This window comes from Silurus meridionalis, chromosome 19, assembly GCF_014805685.1.
Source record: "Silurus meridionalis isolate SWU-2019-XX chromosome 19, ASM1480568v1, whole genome shotgun sequence".
NCBI lineage: Eukaryota > Metazoa > Chordata > Actinopteri > Siluriformes > Siluridae > Silurus > Silurus meridionalis.
The window spans coordinates 17,997,710-18,018,427 of NC_060902.1; the positions used below are offsets into that span (position 1 = coordinate 17,997,710).

The 20,718-nt window shown below is 40.2% G+C and overlaps 1 protein-coding gene across 1 annotated transcript in view; it reads right to left on the reverse strand.

The window, feature by feature from the left end:
• Positions 1-1,272: 1,272 nt before the first annotated feature.
• LOC124402148 (plexin-A2-like) overlaps positions 1,273-20,718 on the reverse strand; it is a 60,355-nt gene continuing 40,909 nt past the window's right edge. Inside the window, 23 exon segments of the mRNA XM_046874904.1 lie at positions 1,273-1,528; positions 3,467-3,617; positions 3,926-4,138; positions 4,330-4,499; positions 4,602-4,798; positions 8,025-8,121; positions 8,499-8,602; positions 9,987-10,149; positions 10,815-10,941; positions 10,943-10,959; positions 11,197-11,263; positions 11,531-11,799; positions 11,980-12,122; positions 12,955-13,189; positions 13,797-13,940; positions 14,237-14,247; positions 14,250-14,475; positions 14,740-14,833; positions 16,358-16,525; positions 16,983-17,079; positions 17,082-17,118; positions 17,315-17,432; positions 20,188-20,339. Of these exon segments, the coding sequence (XP_046730860.1) occupies positions 1,433-1,528; positions 3,467-3,617; positions 3,926-4,138; positions 4,330-4,499; positions 4,602-4,798; positions 8,025-8,121; positions 8,499-8,602; positions 9,987-10,149; positions 10,815-10,941; positions 10,943-10,959; positions 11,197-11,263; positions 11,531-11,799; positions 11,980-12,122; positions 12,955-13,189; positions 13,797-13,940; positions 14,237-14,247; positions 14,250-14,475; positions 14,740-14,833; positions 16,358-16,525; positions 16,983-17,079; positions 17,082-17,118; positions 17,315-17,432; positions 20,188-20,339 (3,096 nt within the window). The 3' untranslated portion in view covers positions 1,273-1,432.

Genomic DNA, 20,718 nt, shown 5'->3' on the forward strand with positions numbered 1-20,718 from the left:
AGCTTAAATATATAGACATTTTGGATTATTTGGTTTTATTAATTTATTGCCACAGTAAAAAGAGTATAATTGTAAAATAGTAATGTTTACTATTCACAGTTTAAATATGCAATAATATTGAGCTGTTAAAAAAAGATAATATACAGTCAGATTGTTACTAACTGAATAAAGCAGGGTTGTGTGTTGTGCGATACACTGTCATGAAGAACCACATGGACCAGACATAAAACCAGGTGAGAATAAGAACAACACAAATAAGAACCTGAAAAAAAACCACAATGGAGCACAAGACATTGTTTAGAGTTGAATATAATGTAACACCCAATAAACCCAGACCAGTAGGATTTCACACTTCAGAATGATCATTAATAGACTGAACATAACGCTGATGCTTTTATTTACAACTCCATCTTATAAATCAGGTTTTGTGTTTGGCATGCGTCACGAGACCATCACCCACGTGAGAACATGAAGGTGTGTGTGTAAAATGACATTGGAAGCTCATCAGTACAGTGACTGAATAACAAGTGGCACAAATGTTGGGTTATTTCAAGTATTAAGATATGACGTAAATTTGTATAAATATAAAGCGTGTGAGATACTGACATCCGATGCACGAGCCAGTAATGACACTAAAGTTCTGAGAGAGGACATGTCTTGGTGGACAAATCCGTTTTTTTGTTTACATGTAAACAACACACACACATAAATCTTCATTTCATTGTAGCAGACAAGACATTTGGTCCTAGCTGAACCCATGGTCCATACACACAGAGCTTATTTACTGGTGTAATTAATATTGATCCGCTGTTAAAGTCACGCCCACTTCAGTCGGATCCACGTTCTTCTTCACCTCGGTGTTTCATCAATTACAGACGCGAATCACACACTGACGCTAATATAAAAAATGTTTATGAAACAGACGCATAAATGCGAGCATATTTCCGTCATGCATAATGCAACCCCAAACCTAATCATCCCCTCTATAAGCAAATTTGTATATGAAAGTGTAAAGGACAGAATAAATGATAATGTGCAGGCTCTTAGGGGTTTTATTCTGGCGTTTTTTTCCCTTTTGGGGCAACAATCGCTTCATGCAGTAGATGGCGCTGTTTATCTAATAACCTCTACTGTATGTGTCTTTCTCTCAGGCTGGAACAGGAGAGTCTGCGTGTTCTGCAGGTTAGATGAGAAACTAAAAAACTGTAGTTACACCATTAAAATTACGCATTTCTGGTAACTGCTAGCACAAAAAGCTAGACTGATAGTTAGTTTGATGGTATTTAATGTCTTTTATTGGAATAAAGAAAAAAAGATTTGTGATTCACTGAAACCTGGATATTGAGTTGAAAATGTTATGGCACCATGATTTGTCACCGTGACTCACTTTAGTTCACTCTCAGTTGATTAGAGTTTTTTGTGAGATCTCAGATCAGCTCTCATGGTCCATATCTGCAATGAGCTGCTCCAGTTTGTAGGCGAGTCTTTGTTTCTGGGCCAATGCGTCCTGCTTCAGAGTCTGCACTATCTGCACACAGCCACAAGAGGGCAGGTGAGGACAATAATAATAATAATAATGATAAATTTACTCTTTCTATATCCAAGTTTTACCAAAACAATATAACAAATTTCGAGCCTGCAATATTACATATTTAGAATATATACATCTACACATTATATATATACATTATATATATGTAATGTTGTTTCATCTAGATGTTAACAAGTAATCACATCATTAGTATAGACAGGTGCAAAGTTGTGTTATCATCTCAAAGAAACCTCCCATATGAACATATTTCTGACTCGCCCTGATGGCTGAAACATATGAAATATGGCATATGATAACATATGAAATAATTAACAGAACATTTTATTGTTTATGGGGTCTTCGAACAACAAAAAACCCAATTAATTACCATTTACAAATGTGATATTTTTTTTGTATCATATTTGATACATTCAGCATTTATGACAATTTACTGATCACAACAATGTGCATGTACTGTATATTTTATAACAAAAACAAAGACGGATTATTGCATATGGAATGTCTACTCCTACTCATCATCATTCTTATTGTCCCCTAACTGCTCTAAGCCACTTGAATTGCCATCCATAAACACGCTGATGACAATTTCAACACTAATTTTTTTTTTTACATTTTTCTTCTCTGAATTGGTAAATATAACATAGGATAATGATAATTATTGAAAAGATAAATATTAGCAAGCTACAACATTAGATTGGATGTACAAATCACATAAATATTTTATTTCCACTACTATGAAATCGGTTAAAAATGATTGAAAAAATGAAGATGATCATTTAATTTTTAATTAGTTTAATAAATAAACGTATTTTGTGGCAGGAATAATGCAGATTGCATCATGAAATGCAATACATTGAGGACTAAGCTAAATTACCTTATATACCTGCTGTACCATATTTGCTACACATATTTTCAACACAATTTTACTATAACATTCTTTATAAATTATTAGTAGTTATTATTATTAAATTATTATTAAATTATTATTAGTTGCTTCAAAAAAGTACATACAGGTAGTCGTTGACTTACGACCACGATTAGGGCCGACAATCGGTCGTAACACGATTTGGTCGTACGTAGAGTAGGCTATATGTACAGTACTGTGAAATGATGCCGGAAGCTGGTACGCACTGTCGTACGCAAAAGCTAGCGATTGTGGTCGTAAAGTCGAATGGTCGTAAGTTGACGACTACCTGTATTTATATAAAAAAAATCAGTAAAAAACTAGCAAGTCAATTTACGAAGGCAGCCATATTGGAAAAACCTGCCTAAAGCCCGCTATTGACTGCAAAGCATAAATAACTCCAATAGGGAGCAGAAGACAAGTCTTAGATTGTATTCAACAGGTTTTTGAGTCTCAGAATCTAATGTATCAAATATGATACGCTTGGCATTAAAGGGTTAAACTGTAACTGAATGAACAGTGCAGACATTAAAGGGTATTTAAATGTATCTCCCTTCAGAGTACCTCAGATTTCTTCAATAACACCTCATTAATACATTTTCAGCAAACCCAAAGGCTTGATTTTTCTCTGATGGGGTTTACATCGGTCTTTCCTGAGCAGTCTGCACTACAGATGTTGACTTTTCTGCGTGTCCGTGTAAAGTCGGCGTATAAAGTGAGTGAGGACTTTATGTCGGGTAGAGATCAAGGCTAGTTAGACCTCATGGGAGCTCATTTACCGTGACACGAGCCGATTCTGTGTTTCACAGTGTGCGGTGATGTGTCTGAGTGATCAGAATCTAAATCCTCTCCCTATTGATTCATCATTTGTCCTTAAAAGGTTTCATCTAGAACCCTACAAAAGTTAAGTATGGCTAAACCCTCAAAGAAGTCTTCTGAATATCTACATCTTGCATCAGGGTATAAAACAGCATGATGGTGAGTTTAGGCCGATTTGACGTGTTTAGTACCTCTTGGCTGTACTTCCTGATGTAGGTGTAGATCTCGTGCAAGGCGCTCAGTGTGTGGAAGTCATGCGAATGAAGACGTGCCTGTTCGGCCAAATACGCATTCATGTCCTGATCACTGATAGACGGCAGCCGGCTAATATCAGCATAGTACCTAAAAAACTTGAGACTGTTAGTTTTCAAAAGCAATGAGCTTCAGAGAAAACATGAAATATTACTATGCAGAGCAACAATCAGTTATCCAGTGATTATCAGTTATCCTACTAAAATGTTAATTACCGCTAACGTGAACTAGACTTAAAAAGTATCTACAGTAGGGTGTAATGTACAGTCACGATCGCACGATCAAACCAGAACACAGACAGATCATTACTGAGGACTCCTGTTTGTTTACGGACAACTGCATTTTAGATCTAATTTGTCAGCTGTTTGCCTTACACACACACACACACACACACTCACCGCTCCACCCAGCTCTTATAGTGCGGGATGTCTTTAGCGTAGAGCAGTTTGTTCGAAGGCGAGTCTTTGCCGAGACGATGTTCTGAGGTCGAGCATGAGTCCATGAAGGTCTGAGCCACTACAGATAAACAGGCGTCTGTAATGCTGCTCTTATGAATGTCAAAGACAAACTGAGGGTTTTTGATCACGTTCACCCAGAAGCGCAGAGGGAGGCTGCATAAGAAGAGTTCAAAGTGAATAACACTAACATTTAAACAGCTGGTTTAATCCTTACTCTAGTAACAGTACAGGTTCTGATGATTAGTGCCTTCCAGTCATTATTATCTCCTCAACATGTCATCCTAATGAATTATGATACACTAACGAGCTCTGTATTGGTTCCTTGCTTTCTTGCCGTGTCTCACCAGTTGCTCTTCCATGTGTGTCGGACGTCAGGGTCGTGGATGCCATGTTTGTCTGCCTGCTCGTCCAGAAAGTCGAACATGTATTTAATAGCGAGTGGGAGCGCGCTGCCCCGATTCACTGTGCTGAAGAGAGTCTCAAACAGATCGTCCACAAACTTCTGCAAGGTGCCCTGCAGAAACATGCAGACAACAGCTATTATAATTATTTATCACTACACTGTGTGTGTGTGTGTGTGTGTGTGTGTGTGTGTGTGTGTGTGTGTGTGTTTAACCTTGGTAGCCAAAAGGCGGGTCAGGTAGATCTCAGACACCATCTTGCTGCCGCGCTCAGCTTCTTTTTGGTCTCCATGCTCATGGTTCTTGACCAGATGCCAAACTTTAACACCGCTTTCCAGATCTGGAGTGATCATCGGCACACGGGAACGTGAGAACTCTGGACTGCCTGCTGACACGGAGCGCAGGACTGCATCTGAGAGAGAGAGAGAGAGAGAGAGAGAGAAAACAGCTGTAATGTGTGTGTATATATATATATATATATATATATATATATATATATATATATATATATATATATATATATACTACACATCCAGCACTTCACCCTTCACCTGTAGTAGATACCAGTAGTATCTCAGTGAGGATCATCACCTATGCACTGTGACCTTTTACGGTCGCTACATGCACGAGTGCTTTTTAGAAACCTTGTGAAGAATTTTGACCTTCGTTAGCTTTAAACATACACGCACACACACACTTTATAAGGTATAAAATCAGGCCCGTTGATCAGTGTGAGTGTAGCGCGAATGAGTTTATACTAAATAAAAAGAAAACGTTACCAGTGAAATAGAGAGAGAAACAGACAGATGGCGAGAGAGAGAGAGAGGTATCCAGTGTATATATACAACTCTTACAGATTTTTCTAGTTTTTGGTTTAAAATGATTAATAAAATTAAAAAGAATGAAGAATTTTTGTACCATTTCATTAATTATCATTTAATTTCAGTATGTAAAGAATCTGGTGTGTTTATGTAGAACATGTGAAACTTGCAGTGTCTCATCCTCAGGCTATTTGCCAACAGGGATGAAGAGGTTAATGATACACACAGTAAGATTTTGGTAAGTACACACACACACCCACACACACATACATACAGTAGTTCACTCCCTAATTAGCCTCTGCTTCCATCAGCAAATTAGACATTCTGAACTCTCATCCTCTTTCCTCCTTCGCACTGAGCAGCTCATCACATGAGGTCATTCTGCAGAAACTTCTCATCCACACCGCAAAGTCATCGCACACTTTCACACTCATTAACACACACACAGGCACACATGCTTATCTCACAATAAACTCCTCTGCAATAAACTTTTCCAAGAGACTTAACAGCTTTATGTGAGATTCCTCTCCTGCCAGACAGCGTGTAAATTATAAAATACTTAAATAAGTTCTGATGGGTTTAGAAAAGAGAAGGGAGATAAAACAGCTGTATTAACACTGATATTAACCCTTTAAGCTCTGCTTGATCATGTTGAAAGTCTCTCCCTCAGGCTGGGTGAAAGTGTATTAGCTGCACTAAAGTACCCATTATATGTGAATGTGTATGTTGGATGAAATGCCTCCCTTTAGATAGATGCCTCCTGCTGAACGTGTCTCCTGATTAAGTGTGACCCTGACTAGGACCTTACATGAATGTAATGTTGTCATGCAATTTACAGTTAGGAATATAACTTTTTTTGCATATTAATATTAGGTAACATCATTTTGTTTTGCATTACAAAAGTATGGAACATTTCACGTTTAAAAGTGTGAGACGGTTACAGGTCAGGTGAGTTGGTGAGAAATGCTGTGATGCTACAGACATATGAGACATATCTCTATCTGCAGGTCTCACATTTCTACATAATAAGGTGATCTGACCATGCTGGCCATGGGTGTCTTGAGTTCTTTTCATAGTGGTTCCCATGGCAACAAGCACAGTGTGTTTCTTAGAGCATCACACATTCAGACTTCTGAACTAAAAATTACAAATCTGAATAAAGCCGGTTACAATCACTAATACCGGATAGTTTAAAAACTGTTAAAACACTTAAGAACAGGTAAATGTTTCACTCACAGAGCAGAATAGATGCCGCTGACCACTAAATCAAACACTCCTGAATTTACACTCACACTCTCACACACAGAATAATGAAATGTTTTTTTTGTCCCACATTGCTGGATCTAGTTTTGAGTTTTCTGTGTTAATCTGCTCTCTGATCGCTGTTCAATCGTCTGGTTTATGGTTACGGCCCTCAGCATGGAGCACATTTCAGATTTCTGCAGTTCATTCGTTACAGTGATGAAATATTTGTCCTGCAGTAGGTTTAGTAATTTCACCGTCTCATTGATACACATTTTATAGAAATAATAATCAAATCATACTGAAAAGAAAGAATGATGATCTCCCTGCTTTCTGCTGTACCATGTTTTCTTTATTTTTTTATTTAAACAGAACATAGTGGGATTCATGCTACAGGTTATAATTTTAATGTGAGGGATATTTCTAAATATGTGTGTATATGTGTGTGTGTGAGAGAGAGAGAGTGATTAAATATATAAATAAAGTGTTATATTCCTTATAAAGGATGGTGTGTGAAGCTGCTTTCAACAAAACACTGTTTTATATACAAATTATTACATTTTATAAACACTACATGGCCAAAAGTTTGTGGACAACTGACTAAAGAAATTATATTTGTATAGTGCATTTAACAACAGACATTGTCTCAAAGTAGCTTTACAGAATAAATAGACTATGAATAGAAATGTTAAATATATACATCAGTCCCTATAGGTCTTCCCTAATGAGAAAGCCAGTGGTGACAGTAGCAAGCAAAAACGACACGAGAGTTCCATAATTGTTGTGGTTATCAACTGTATAATGATGGACACCTTGAATGCAAAAAACCTTCAGTGTTCATGTGGAACTATTCTCAGGAGCAGATGGTGTTCTCCATTAAGCCATAAGATTGCCATGTGCTTTTTGAACATCTCATTCCACATTAAGTCCTCTTTAATCACTGTTATAAAAAGCTCTCCACTCTTCGGGGAAGATGTTCCACTAGACTTGGTGGAGATTTTTAGAGATTCATTCAGAAACAAGGGTGTTAGTAAAGTCAGGTACTGATGTAGGTGAGGAGGCCTGGGGTGCAGCCAGAGTTTTACATTTATCCCAGAGATGTTCAATAGGGTTGAGGTCAGAGTTCAAACAAGATCTTTCACTCTAACTCATGTAAACACACGGGGTATTGTCATGCTGAAACAGGTTTAGATCTTCTAATTCAGATGAAGGGAAAATTTCATGCTACCACATCAAAAGATGTTCTATAAAGATATTGTGTTCCTCCAATTTTGTGCTAACAGTTTGGGGTTAAGAACCACATGTGTGTGCAAAAGTCGGGTGTCCTAATACATCTGGTCTTATAGTGTATAATATTTATTATATAATTGCTCAACATTTGAATACAAAAGTGATTAATTTTAGTCTGTTTATTATAATTATTTGTATTGAGGGAAAGAGAGAGAAAGAGGGAAGAAAGATCACTTTGGATTAAAACAGAAAGAAATGGTGTAATCGTTACTGCTTGATGTTTTTCCGTCATGTGGTTTAACAGCGTGTTTCTCCTGCAGGACCAGACAAACAGCAGAGACTCACCGTAACGGCTGAAACTCCGCGGGAAGCTGGCCGACGTCGAGATGTTGTAGGAGGACATCTGCTTAGGTACCAGAGCCACCACACAGCGATCAGACACCTACACACACACACACACACAATCAATAAACTGTGGAAAGTTCAAAGTGAATAACTGAATCTTCTCACTAAATACACTGTGTTTTACGACACCCGAATCAAACAAGCATTATATAAAACCTGTAACAATTTTTAAACAAATGAACCTGGCTATAAAAATATATATATATTAAACAGCAGCTGAATTTACATAGACCCATTTTAAATTTGGAGTTTGGCTTAATGAGGTCACATGATTAAGGCTTATCCTGATCCTCTGCCTGTGTTAGTTTTTGTTTGCTAGCGTGGCAGTATAGTTAGCGTTATGGACTCCTTTATGTTATTTTTATTAGTCGTTAGCTGTGTTAGCATCAGTGAGTGTGGACAAGTCGAGTTGACCTGATAGTGCAGGAGTGTGTTGAGTCGTTTCCAGTCATTTTCGATTTTAGTGGTGATGTCCTCATCCTGTAGGACCACACGTGCCGTGCGGCCCTGACGCCATTCTGTAACAGACACGTGCAAGCACACACACACACACACACACACACACACACTTTTAAACTGTCAGTAGTGATCATGTGACCATTCTAAAATTCAAGGAGACACATACATACAGCCTGTGATCTAGATTTTAAAGCACACACTCCAGCATACCTGACCTACTCTGATCTAGTGTCACACACACACACACACACACACACACACACACACACACACACACACACATACACACACACTCACACACAGAGTCAGAAAGGACTGTGTGTGCATCTAAAATTCATCTCTATCCCATAACAATCACTTCCATTTTAAATAATTAAGGCCGGTTTGTCCTTCACTGCCATCAATAATCCATCAGCTCCGAGCCGCTCAGGAGGAAACCAGCCGCCCCTCATCCCCCCACAACGCCACACACCGGCCCTCGATCCCAAGACCTCGTCTCCTCAACACACTTTATTCCAACTAACTCCTAACTCTGTCCACTTCCAGCTCGGGTCAGAGTTATTTTACTTTTTAGACTTTGTCAAATTCGAGCTGTGACACCAGCATGTTGAGTCCTTTAACATCTCCACACGCCAACATGTGGTTCCAGTTCCGGGTTTTTATTTTCGCCTGATTTCCCTGTCAATAGATTTTGGACCCACGTTTGCATCTATAACAGGTTCACTTTAATAACTCGTACGCTAAGATTTTGCACTTGCACCACCATAAACTGAAGGCTTACACACTTCTCTTATCTGTTAGCTACGTTATCTTCATAGGTTCAGTACAGAATAAAAGAAGCGAAACATCACCTCGTACCCTGAACATGATATGTAGCTGATGGACAACATTAGGTATAATGAGGACACTGTGGAAATTAGATTTTATTTGGCTAAATAATCAGTTTAGCGGCTCTGTGCCGGGGCTGAAGCCTACAGAAACGCCTCCTGTGGTGAAGAGGAACGTTTCTCACACAGAGGAACATCAGGAACTGTGTCTGTGTTAAAGAAGGGCTTCCTGATTAATAAAGAAGAAAGACTTGTATTCATAGGAGATGACAGGTAGGTGATGAAATCAGAAAGCTCTCCGTCAAACACTTGACTTCATTTGTCCATTTGCTCCAGGATTCATTCTCATGTTAAATAAAAAAAAGAAAAAAGAAAAACACTTAAAAAGTCATTCCTTTATACAAAAAAATAAAATAAAGATTTTTTTTAGAGAAACTCTAATGAACAGCAGATGATGAACAGTCTGCTTCACTAATCTAAATGAATTTGGCCGGCATTCTTTGTTCAAATTAATGATCGCGCCTAACAATCTGTCCTTCCATCTGTCTGACTTATTATACACACACACACACACACACACACACACACACACACACGCACAGAATGTGTGTGTTACCCAAGTCCATGTCTCCTGCGCGTGGTCTCTGAGAGTAGGGGACGTTCTTATAGATGGCGTCAAGGATTTTCTCCTTCACCTGCGTGATCGTGTCACAGTTTAACACCTTCACCACCACCTCCATCCCCCTGTTCTCCTGATCTCCATCCACACAGCACAACGTCTAACACATAGACAGAGAGAGCGAGGGAGAGAGGAAGAAAGGAGGAAAGGAAAGAAGAGAAATTAACAGGAAGTGAGATGTGGAAGAGCGAGAGAGAAAATAAGAGAGAGACAGACAGAAAGGAACAGATGAGCAGGAAGAGTGAAAGATAGAAAGGGGAAATAGAGAAAATGACAGAGTGAGGGAGCGAGAGACGGAGAAAAACAGAGTGGGGGAGAGAGAGAGAGAGAGAGAGAGAGAGAGAGAGAGAGAGAGAGAGAGGACCAGCAGCAGCTGAGAGATTAGAGGAGGTGAGAATGCAAATCTACAACTTCAAAGTGGCTTCACTGGGAATCGATATTTGAACATTCTGGTGTGTGTGTGTGTGTGTGTGTGTGATATGTTTTAATAATAACACTGTAGTGTATGTATTTAATGCTGAGAGAATCTGGATGTAGAAGACTTTAGTAAGAACAATGAGAAAAACACAACACTGTAATCAGTCATTTCTCTGACTCTAATCAAACTTTTTAAATCCCTTTTCTCAGCAGAACTGCATCATGGGAAAGTGAGTGAGTGTGACAGTACTGAAGAGACACACTGTGTGTGTGTGTGTGTGTGTGTGTGTGTGTGTGTGTGTGTGTGTGTGTGTGTGTGTGTGTGTGTGTGTGTGAACCTGCTCACACCAGTGTTTTGTAGTCGATCTGTTGGCGGATGAGTTTATCCTCACTAAGGGAGTAACGCGCTTCTCCTGTGACAGCGTCGATCGGCCCTTTCTCCATCTGCTGCTTTATAGCACAGTGTAGCATGAAGAGGCTCACTCACACACTCCTGTACACACACACACACACACACATCATTATAATCAAAATCAGTAAACCAGATCAGTATCCAATCAGTTTAATAAGTGTAAAACTACATACTTTCCTCTGATGATGTAAAGTTTTAGCTGATACATATTGACTTGTTTTAGACTCTAAATGAAACCACAGTGTGATTTGATACACACATAGTGTATGTTACACACACACATACACACATAGATTTTTACCTCCATCATACACCTACCTTAAGGAACTTGTGAAGCAGGAAGGCAAACCAATTCGTCAGCATCTTCTCTGCTACTGACTCTGTCCTACACACACACACACACACACACATTGGAATTATAGAGGGGGCCCTTTATGAAATATTGAACAGCATTTGCTAAGACAACAAAAGATAGAAAAGAGGAGAGGAAGAAATAAAAAGGATTAATGTTTTATGAAATTCACATCTCTATTCGTCTCTCTATCTGTTTAACAGTGCACCCCTCTTTCATCTCTCTCACTCTCATATCTCATATCTTTCTCATATTTAGAGACTAGAAACGTGTGTGTGTGTGTGTGTGTGTGTGTGTTACCGGCGCAGCAGTAGTTTTGGATGGTTCTTGGTCTCCATGCTTTTGGAGATGAGCTCAGAGAGGAGCTGTTTGAGAACGTCAGTGATGAACTCCAGTCTGTTGTGCAGCGCAGTCATGATGAGTGACGCCACGTAGCCACGATCCCGCATCGAGAACGAGCGCTGTAGCTCCAGCGTGCGGATAAAGGACAGCACAAACGTCTTATTGTTCACCAGCTGACCCAGCTGCTTCAGGGCCTTCTCTACACGCTGCTGCCCACAGCCCGCAACCTCACACACACACACACACACACACACACACACACTCAGGATGCACACTTCACACAGGTCCAGTTCAGTGCAGATTAATTATTATTTCTTTTTTGTCCAAATTAAAATGACTGATATTAATGAATTTAATAACTTCATAATCTCTCTCTCTCTCTCTCTCTCTCTCTCTCTCTCTTTCACCTCCAGCTCTCTGAGCACCGGATGGTCGTCCATCCCAGGAAACAGGATTCTTATGACATAGGTACGGTAATCCAGGTGTGGGATTCCAGCCCGGTCCAAATCACTTGTAAGCTCGTTTATGTCTGTCTGGAGCTCTGCAAATGCTAAAAAACACAGGCAGACACACACACACACACACACACACACACACATAGGTCAGAAGCTGTGCAGACTTATTTTTTATAAGAATCAATGATTCAGTTCTACTGCAATTCTGATGACAGTGTAGTTTGTTTTTGTTTATGATTTCTATGGTCATATAGAAACCATTCTTTGGCTCCTTTCCATCACCAATTAGTATTTTATAATTGTTTATTATGGATTAATGATCGTTTTGTGACCGTACAATGTCATAATATTTGATTCCATGATCCTGTTCTATGTTTTTTTTTCTAAGTGTAATTTTGGAACTGAAGCAGACTGTAACTGATTTTAAATCTATGACTTTTATTATCAGATTCATTTCTATGACCTGATGATTATTTGATTTGAATAATTGGATTTTTTTCTGATTCTATAAAGCTTTATATGGCTAAGTGATTCTTTGATTTTATCTTTGATTATTATATGATTTTATAACTAATTTATTATTTTCAAAATACTATTTTTCCAGTCTGTGTGATATGTATCCCCTTATCTATGACTACAGCAAATGTGTATGTAACATATAAATGATTTTAGTGATATTAGTATATTCGTCAGTTATATATTTTGTCAGTGTAGAATTGTGTGGTTCCTGTTGTACAGTATTATATAACCACAATACTGTATGATATTTATTTCAATAACTATGAGTTTATGAAGCTCAGTACACTAGAACATCAGTAAATGCAGCTTTGATACTGACAACAGCCGTGTGTGTGTGTGTGTGTGTGTGTGTGTGTGTGTGTGTGTGTGTGTGTGTGTGAGAGAGAGAGAGAGAGAGAGATGTTTCACCCTCTTTGCATTCCAAAGCCACCCTGGACTCCAAGTTATCCATTTGCATATGCAGGCGTTTAAGCGTGAGGTCGTTCTCATGAGATTTGCGTCGGTAGGCGATCAGGACCAGGATGACGATGATGAAGAGCAGGCTTCCTCCTGCTGCAATGCTGAAGATGGCAGGTAGCGTCAGGAGACTGTCTGATTGGATGTGGACTGAACCTGGAGACAGGTAGAGACCACCCACTTGGATCTACACACACACACACACACACACACACACACACACAGTACAATACATAAATATATATATATATATACATACAGAACATGCTATAAAGACAGAATTTGCATCTCTGGGGGTTGACACTGAAGGTATATACATATTGAAGGCTATGCATGCAGCCTGTTCCTGTTTCAGCTAACTTTCGTCATCTGCTATTATTAGCAGGAGAGTCAACGCCACAGAAATGCGTAGTGTGATGCAGTCAAGCAGAAATGCCTGAGGAGCTGAAGCACAGTCAGGCCCAAGTGGGAAAAACACACAGGTATCCATGTATACACTCACTAAAGGCTGTAAGAGGAACACCTGTACACCTGCTCATTTATGTGTTTAATTACGTCACAGCAGCACAGTGTGTAAAATCATTCAGGAAAATGTCAATGACCTTCAGCTAATAGTCAGTGATGTTACAGTTGCAGGGCTGTGGAACGATCAGACTCTAGTTCCTGAAGCAGATATTGAGGGGGGAGGTAGCAAAGTGTGTGTGTGTGTGTGTGTGTGTGTGTGTGTGTGTGTGTGTGTGTGTGTGTGAGGTTACAAGGCAAAGAAATGCACAGACAGTGAGGTAGTGAGGTACCATGACTCTGTGCTGGCCAGTGAAAGGAGGTGGCTCACACAGGAGCTGTGTGTCTGAGATGGTGATGAGGCAGGGAACATCTCCAACCAGGACAGTGTAGTTCAGTTTGGAACTCCCAGATGCTGGTGGAACCAGATTCCTGCCCTACACACACACATACACACACACACACACACACACACACACACACACACACACACAATTTATTGGCAGTGAAAATACATAATACATACTGTAAATCTGTTAATTGGTTTAAATGATTTTAACTATAACTAACCCATTGTTTGTTGTAGTTGTGAAATGTAAGGATTTTATTTATAGTCAGTTTTCTGGTGGTGTGTAAATGATCAGCGATGAATTACAGAATCACAGAGTCAGAGTTTCACGTGCGTAGGGGTAATATGGCGTGTTTTTGATGGTGTGATGTGAATGTCTCTCACTTTGAGGATGATGGTGACCCCGGCTTCTGCTCCAGCACTCCAGATATGCTCAGCGGTTCGAACGAGGGATTGGGGTAATAAACAAAAGTGGTGCTGTTGTAGGTGAGCAGAGCGTGAATGTTATTGAAGATGAACCCAAACTCATCTGCCTGCCTCACAGAGTCCTGCCCCGGGGAAAAATCAGCCATCAGAGGTGGGGCAGAGCAGAGGATTGAAGTGGAATTTATGATTTTGCACACCTGAGAGGGAGGAGAGAAGAGAAAAAGGGGTGTGGGAGTGCTATTTAGAGAGTTAGTTGATAGCTTGGTATACTTTACCTTTTTTTATGTTAAATTTAAGACGGACAAAGAATTTCTGCTTTGGACCTTCATTAGAATTGAGATGAGATAAAACAACTTGCCGTAAAATCGATTCCTCATAAAAAGTTATTCCTGCTTTTACACACGGGAGATTAATCAGGTTTACACACTGGTCCTTGTACATGATTAAGTGGCAGTACTCACATTAACAGACTCACGTCCACCATATCTGACTCGAACCCGGGGCTCCTGCACCACATCTAGATTAGTGCCGGTCACTGTCAAGGTAGTGTGTCCACTACGGAGAGAAAACACACTTTTATCATCATCATCAGTAGTAGTAGTAGTATTAGTAGTAGGCAGTAGTGTGGTTTCAAGCCTTTGCCCACTGTGTTGAAGCAAAGAATCGTCATTCATCAGCTAATCCACCTTCATTATACACCTGATATGATTTGTAGGACGTTATATGATGTGACGTGATGCCTCTGTCGTTAACATGTTCAATCCAGTAGACTTGTGTGAAAAATGAGCTGCGTCCTAAAAACTCTTACACTCTGAATTATTTCATTTCAGTTTATTCGATAAAATCCAGTAGACTTGTGTGAAAAATAGATCCCTCAGCAGGTTTGAAGGTATATTATCTTTTTTTATAATTAAAATAATAAAAGTATGCAACTATTGCAGTAACAGTAATAAGAAAGCACTTAATGTTCATGCTCAAAGCTCTGGTATAGTCCCCAAGTAGTGAGTTTTTCTCGTTACCCCTTCATTAAATACATGAGAACCCCTGGCACTAACATGATAACCAGCGCCTAAACAAACACACACACACACACCAGACTGCAAACCAAACAAGAAAAAAATCTAATCAGGCCTACTTTTATCTGACATTTGAGACGTTGCCATAGCAACCACACCGGAAATTGAGAAGCTTAAGAGTGTAAGAGATGTGCAATTAATTCTCCAATCATACTCTCTCAGTCCACTAGCCAATCAGAATGCAGGGGTCAGGGCAGTTCCTCTCCTCCTGAGAGGGTAGTGATGTACTAATGGCGGTCCATGGCTCCATGGTTTAGGGGTTTCAGGGGTTTTAGGGGCAAATCAACAGAGAAATTGTGCTGAAATTGCTTTAATGTTTGGAGAAGGATTTAAGTGCAGATGAAATTGAGGAGGAGGAGAGGGAGAAGGGGAGGAGGATAAAGGCTGTGGGGGGTATGTCTTTACTACAGAGTCACTACAGAGGCAATGAATTAATGGTGCATTAATTAATGATACGTTTTAACGTGAGTGGTTTTTGATTATTAAAGTGGCTTTGGGAAGCGGCTGAGTGAGAGATAAGGATCAACCCTGAATTACATTTCAGCCTGAGCGAGCGAGACTTTTGACTTTTAACATGCCTTTAATGCTTCACCTTATGTAAGTGACAGAGAGACGGATGAGGAGAGAGAGAGAGATCTCTCTCTCACTCTTTCTGCCTCACCACCCCTGCAAATGTACTGGGGTTCAAAAGTTTATTAAAGATTAAGTTTATTTCCATTCTTTTACTGTTTGTAGGCATGAACACACTCGGGAGTTCCGTGTCCCTGCTGGTTCTCCATCACTCACACGCTGCATGTGACCAAAAATGATTCATCAGTGAGCATCTATGCAGAACAATGTGTCATAAATACAACTAAAAACAGACCCTCTTCAGAAAAGCATCTCGACTCAGTCATGCCCTCTTCACTATCGTGTTTATTAGTTTCATTTGTATTTACAATGATCACTTTAAATAGGAGAAATAATAATAATTGTGTGTGTGTGTGTGTGTGTGTGTGTGTACCTGGATATGCTCCATTCAGGTTCTACACTCTGTACCGTTGGATCTTCAATGTACTCGAAGCTCAGCTTGGTGTTGAGTTCTGCCCGATCCACTCTAACAAGAACCAGCACCGAGCCCTCGCTGTAAAGAGAGGGGGCTGAGACACACACGATCTCTGTGGCACTCCGACTGCACACACACACACACACACACACACACACACACACACACACACACACACACACAGACAGACAGACAGAGAGACAGATGTGTTGCTTGTTATAATTTAATTTCAGCTGCATGGAAAGTATCAGTTTTGGGGCAAAGTGAAAGCGCAAAATTAATGCATGTGAGTTCTGATGTTTAAAATCCAGGCTTTATTTTTCTCAGAGCTTTTAATACTGTGTTTGTGCTTTGTTTTGTTTTTCAAATCAAATTAATTTTATTTGTCTAGGCAACTTTTGTATTTTTGTTTATGTCCTTGATAACCAGTACATCAGTAACATTTATATTTTTGTTTACAGTGAAGTTTCCAGTATACTTCTGGCGTGGAACACTCTCTGGAGTTTCAGGGAGGTGGGGATGAGGATGATGATGATGATGATAATAAGATGAATTTCACAGTGCAGCACTAGTTAACACTCACCTATAAAACTCACAGGTGTTGTTTCCAAAGCGAACGTTCACGCTGCTGCCCGCGCTCAGGTCCTGACCCAGTATGGTCACCCTGGTTCCTCCAGAAACGGGCCTCGGGTCGGGGTCAGTGCCAACACACTCGGGTTCTGGGACACACATGCACGCACAGAGTGTATAGAAATCACAATGCACCACTGTGAATATAAACATCTGCTACACTGTGTGTAATGGACCAGTTATATAGACAATAGAAAATACAAAGTATGTGTGTGTGTGTGTGTGTGTGTGTGTGTGTGTGTGTGTGTAACAGAGTACTTATGAGTGAGAGGAAACGTGACATACCACAAATGTGTAGAGCTGAGAGGAGTGAGTGCTTAGTTCTGGCCTGCAATCTGCCACACACAGCCGAACCGGCCCAGGAGAACTTCTCAGCGGTGCTGAATCCATCTCACACACCAGCCTGCAGCACACACACACACACACACACACACACACACACACACACACACATCATCCAGCATGTGCACTCTTCCATGCTCATAAACACAGCCATTTCTCTCAACTTCCCTATAGCTTTCTCTTATTACCTCCAATACTCTCTCTCTCTCTCTCTCTCTCTCTCTCACACACACACACACACACACACACACACACACACACACACACACAAACATTTCCTCCCTTACACACCATCTCAATCTCCATGGCAACAGTGAGGGAGCTCTCACTGATCAGAAGACCTGTGGGTCAATAACTGGGAATGATACACACACACACGCACACACACACACACAGACACACACATATCAACTGCATTAAGAGTGTATTACAGTCTCACTGATTACACTATTAAGTAGGAAATTATTATGGCTCAAAGCAATTTAAACACACACACAAAGGCAGAATCTACATGAACAGCATTTCCTGTTTATATTATGTGTCTATAATAAATAAACAGCTCTTTAAAAAGAACTTCTGTAACCAACATTTGGTATTACGCATTTATTTAAATGAATTAACTAATTATGCTAACCCTTCGCATTTCTCTTATAGACTGCAATTATTAATTAATCACTCATGCTAAGAGTTGGGGGAAGGACCACACATGGATGGAAAAGGTTGGGTGTCCCAATACTTTTGGCCATATATTGTATGTCATCGTCAAGATATTTTTTTTTTCCACCAATGCCAAAATGGAAAAAGAGACACTGTGGTATTTACAGCTTAATAACATCCTCAGGATGATTTATATGTTTCCTGACAGACAGAGGGGAGGAGGAACGAGGACAGGATGTGATGTGAAATCATCTCCAGCTGAATTCCCTCACTCCACTCTGGCCAAAAATAAACCACAAAGTCTCCCATGTGCCCCAACAGCGAGGGGTTAAAGGTTATAAAGTGTCTACACTTAGATCATGTGTAGCAGCAAGAGTTTTACTCTACTGCCACTTAGGTGCCTTTTTTTCCTCCCTAGATTGTGTACTGAGTTAATTAGCTAATTAGCATATTGCACAGGGAAAAACTCAGATCAAACCACGAGGCAGAGTGCAGACAAACTCAAGATATTTACATCCAAATACGTGTTAATGAAAAGTGTAAATGAGGCCTTAATGAGCACCAAATTATAGATGTTTAAAAAAAAAAAAAACACATCACTAATCAGAAAAATAAAGATCACATTCATATTCATATCACCCTTTCATTTTCCTTCACATCTCCTGCTCTGCAAAAAAACTACATAATTACAGCCAACTCTCAGTAAATAAAAAAGAGTAAACTTTCGATTGAGTGATGGAGGCATAAATGAGACATTTGAAATTTGTATAAAATATTTTTATAGACAGAGAAACGCAGAGCCTCCACGGTTCCACTTGGTGTGACCCGAAGCGCAGCTGTTGATCGTAACAACCGTTAGAACGTTAGAATCCGCTTTTTCTTTACCGAACAGGATCTGTTCGTCTGCAGTCCATTGTAGTTTTCCTGACTTCTGATCTATACAGAGCATGTCAGTAAGCTAATAATACACTGTATGGCCAAAAGTATTGACTCCTGCTATAAAACTCCAACCCTACTGAACACCTTTGGGATAAATGTGAACACTGGCTGCACCCCAGGACTTCTCATCTTCTCACCTGCATCTGTACCTGACTTTACTAACACACATGTAGCTGAACAAATCTCCACAAAATCCAGTGGAACATCTTCCCTGGAGGGTGGAACTTATTATAAGAGCAGATGGGGACTAAATGTGTGCCTCCACTTTCTGGTAACAGAATAGTAAAGAAGCATCTGTATAGCGTATGTGGGACACGTATGTTGATCCCGTATAGTGTTTAGGTGGATGGTGAATTGGGACGCAGCGGGAGTCTCTCGGGTTTATATTTGGAACACGATCCTGCTGATTTCACTTTTTAAACTGATTAAGAGGAAAAGATTAGTGTCAGAGTTGGAGTTTAACAGCTGAGTGATATCATTCTTTTCTACAGAAATACATGATAATACAGTCTGAGATGAGAAACACTTCACACTGAGAAGAGGGAAAAGCTGAACAGCAAGTGTGAGGAGAGTAAGTACACAGGTGTGTGTGTGTGTGTGTGTGTGTGTGTGTGTGTGTGTGCACGCGCGCGCGTAATCAGTGAATCGGGAATCATGGCTGCCACTCAGTGTGTGTATAAATAAGCGAATGTCAATTGGTTTGATTAAACTGCCGGGATCTGCATGTTTCTCTCCGCACACTGATTACGTACTTCCCTGTTTCCATCACACTCGCTACTCTGTGTGTGTGTGTGTGTGTGTGTGTGTGTGTGTGTGTGTGTGTGAGAGACACAGTGACATCCTCACCTTTACTCATTCTAGCACTGTGACACACCCTCACAAACCAAGAAAAACACCCAATTTCCTGCTTCCATTACAAATGAGTCCTGCTGTGGCCCAATTGGATTATAGCGTGCGCACACACACACACACACACACACACACAGAGGTAACAAATGACTCCTATGTTGGTCGCAGCAGCCTGCAGAGAATTCCAATTAAAGAGATTTCACTGCCCTGAGCCGTCTGTCTCACTCTGTCTCACTCCCAGACACTTCTGTGATCTGTATTTGGGATTTCTTCTGAAGATATTTTCCCGATGTTCATATTCAATATGTGCATAAAACATGGTGTGTGTGTGTGTGTGTGTGTGTGTGAGAGAGAAAGAGAGATTGTCTCACTGTTCTGCAGTGATGTAACCCTCAGATCGGGTGTGACACGGAACCCCGGCCACCTCCACTCGCCCCTGCAGCTCAGACAAAGACATGCCAAGGTTCACTCCCCGGATTGTCACCATGGTCCCTCCATGTGGAGGTCCAGACAGAGGAGACACCTATGAAGAGAGTAAAAGTAAGAAAAGTGAAAGAAAATATTTTCTTTCTGGGGCATTTGAATAACTGGGGTTGGATTCAGACTGCAGCAGTGGAGAAGAAGTTAATTTGATGATGTTGGGGGGGGGTTGCACAGAAACACCAGGTTCACTTCAAAAGTCTCACACTGCTTTGATGTTGTGAGCAGCTCATCAGTTTTGGCTCACTGTCTCGCTCTCAGGTGGAGCTACACACTCTGCCAAATTCACCCTGACCACCAGACATCCAAACACACACTAACTAATCTCAGCACACTGTCTCCATCATTCACTCTCTTTTATTCATATTTCTCATTATCAACTCCTGAACAATCAGATTTCTCAAGCTGATACTAAACTCCAG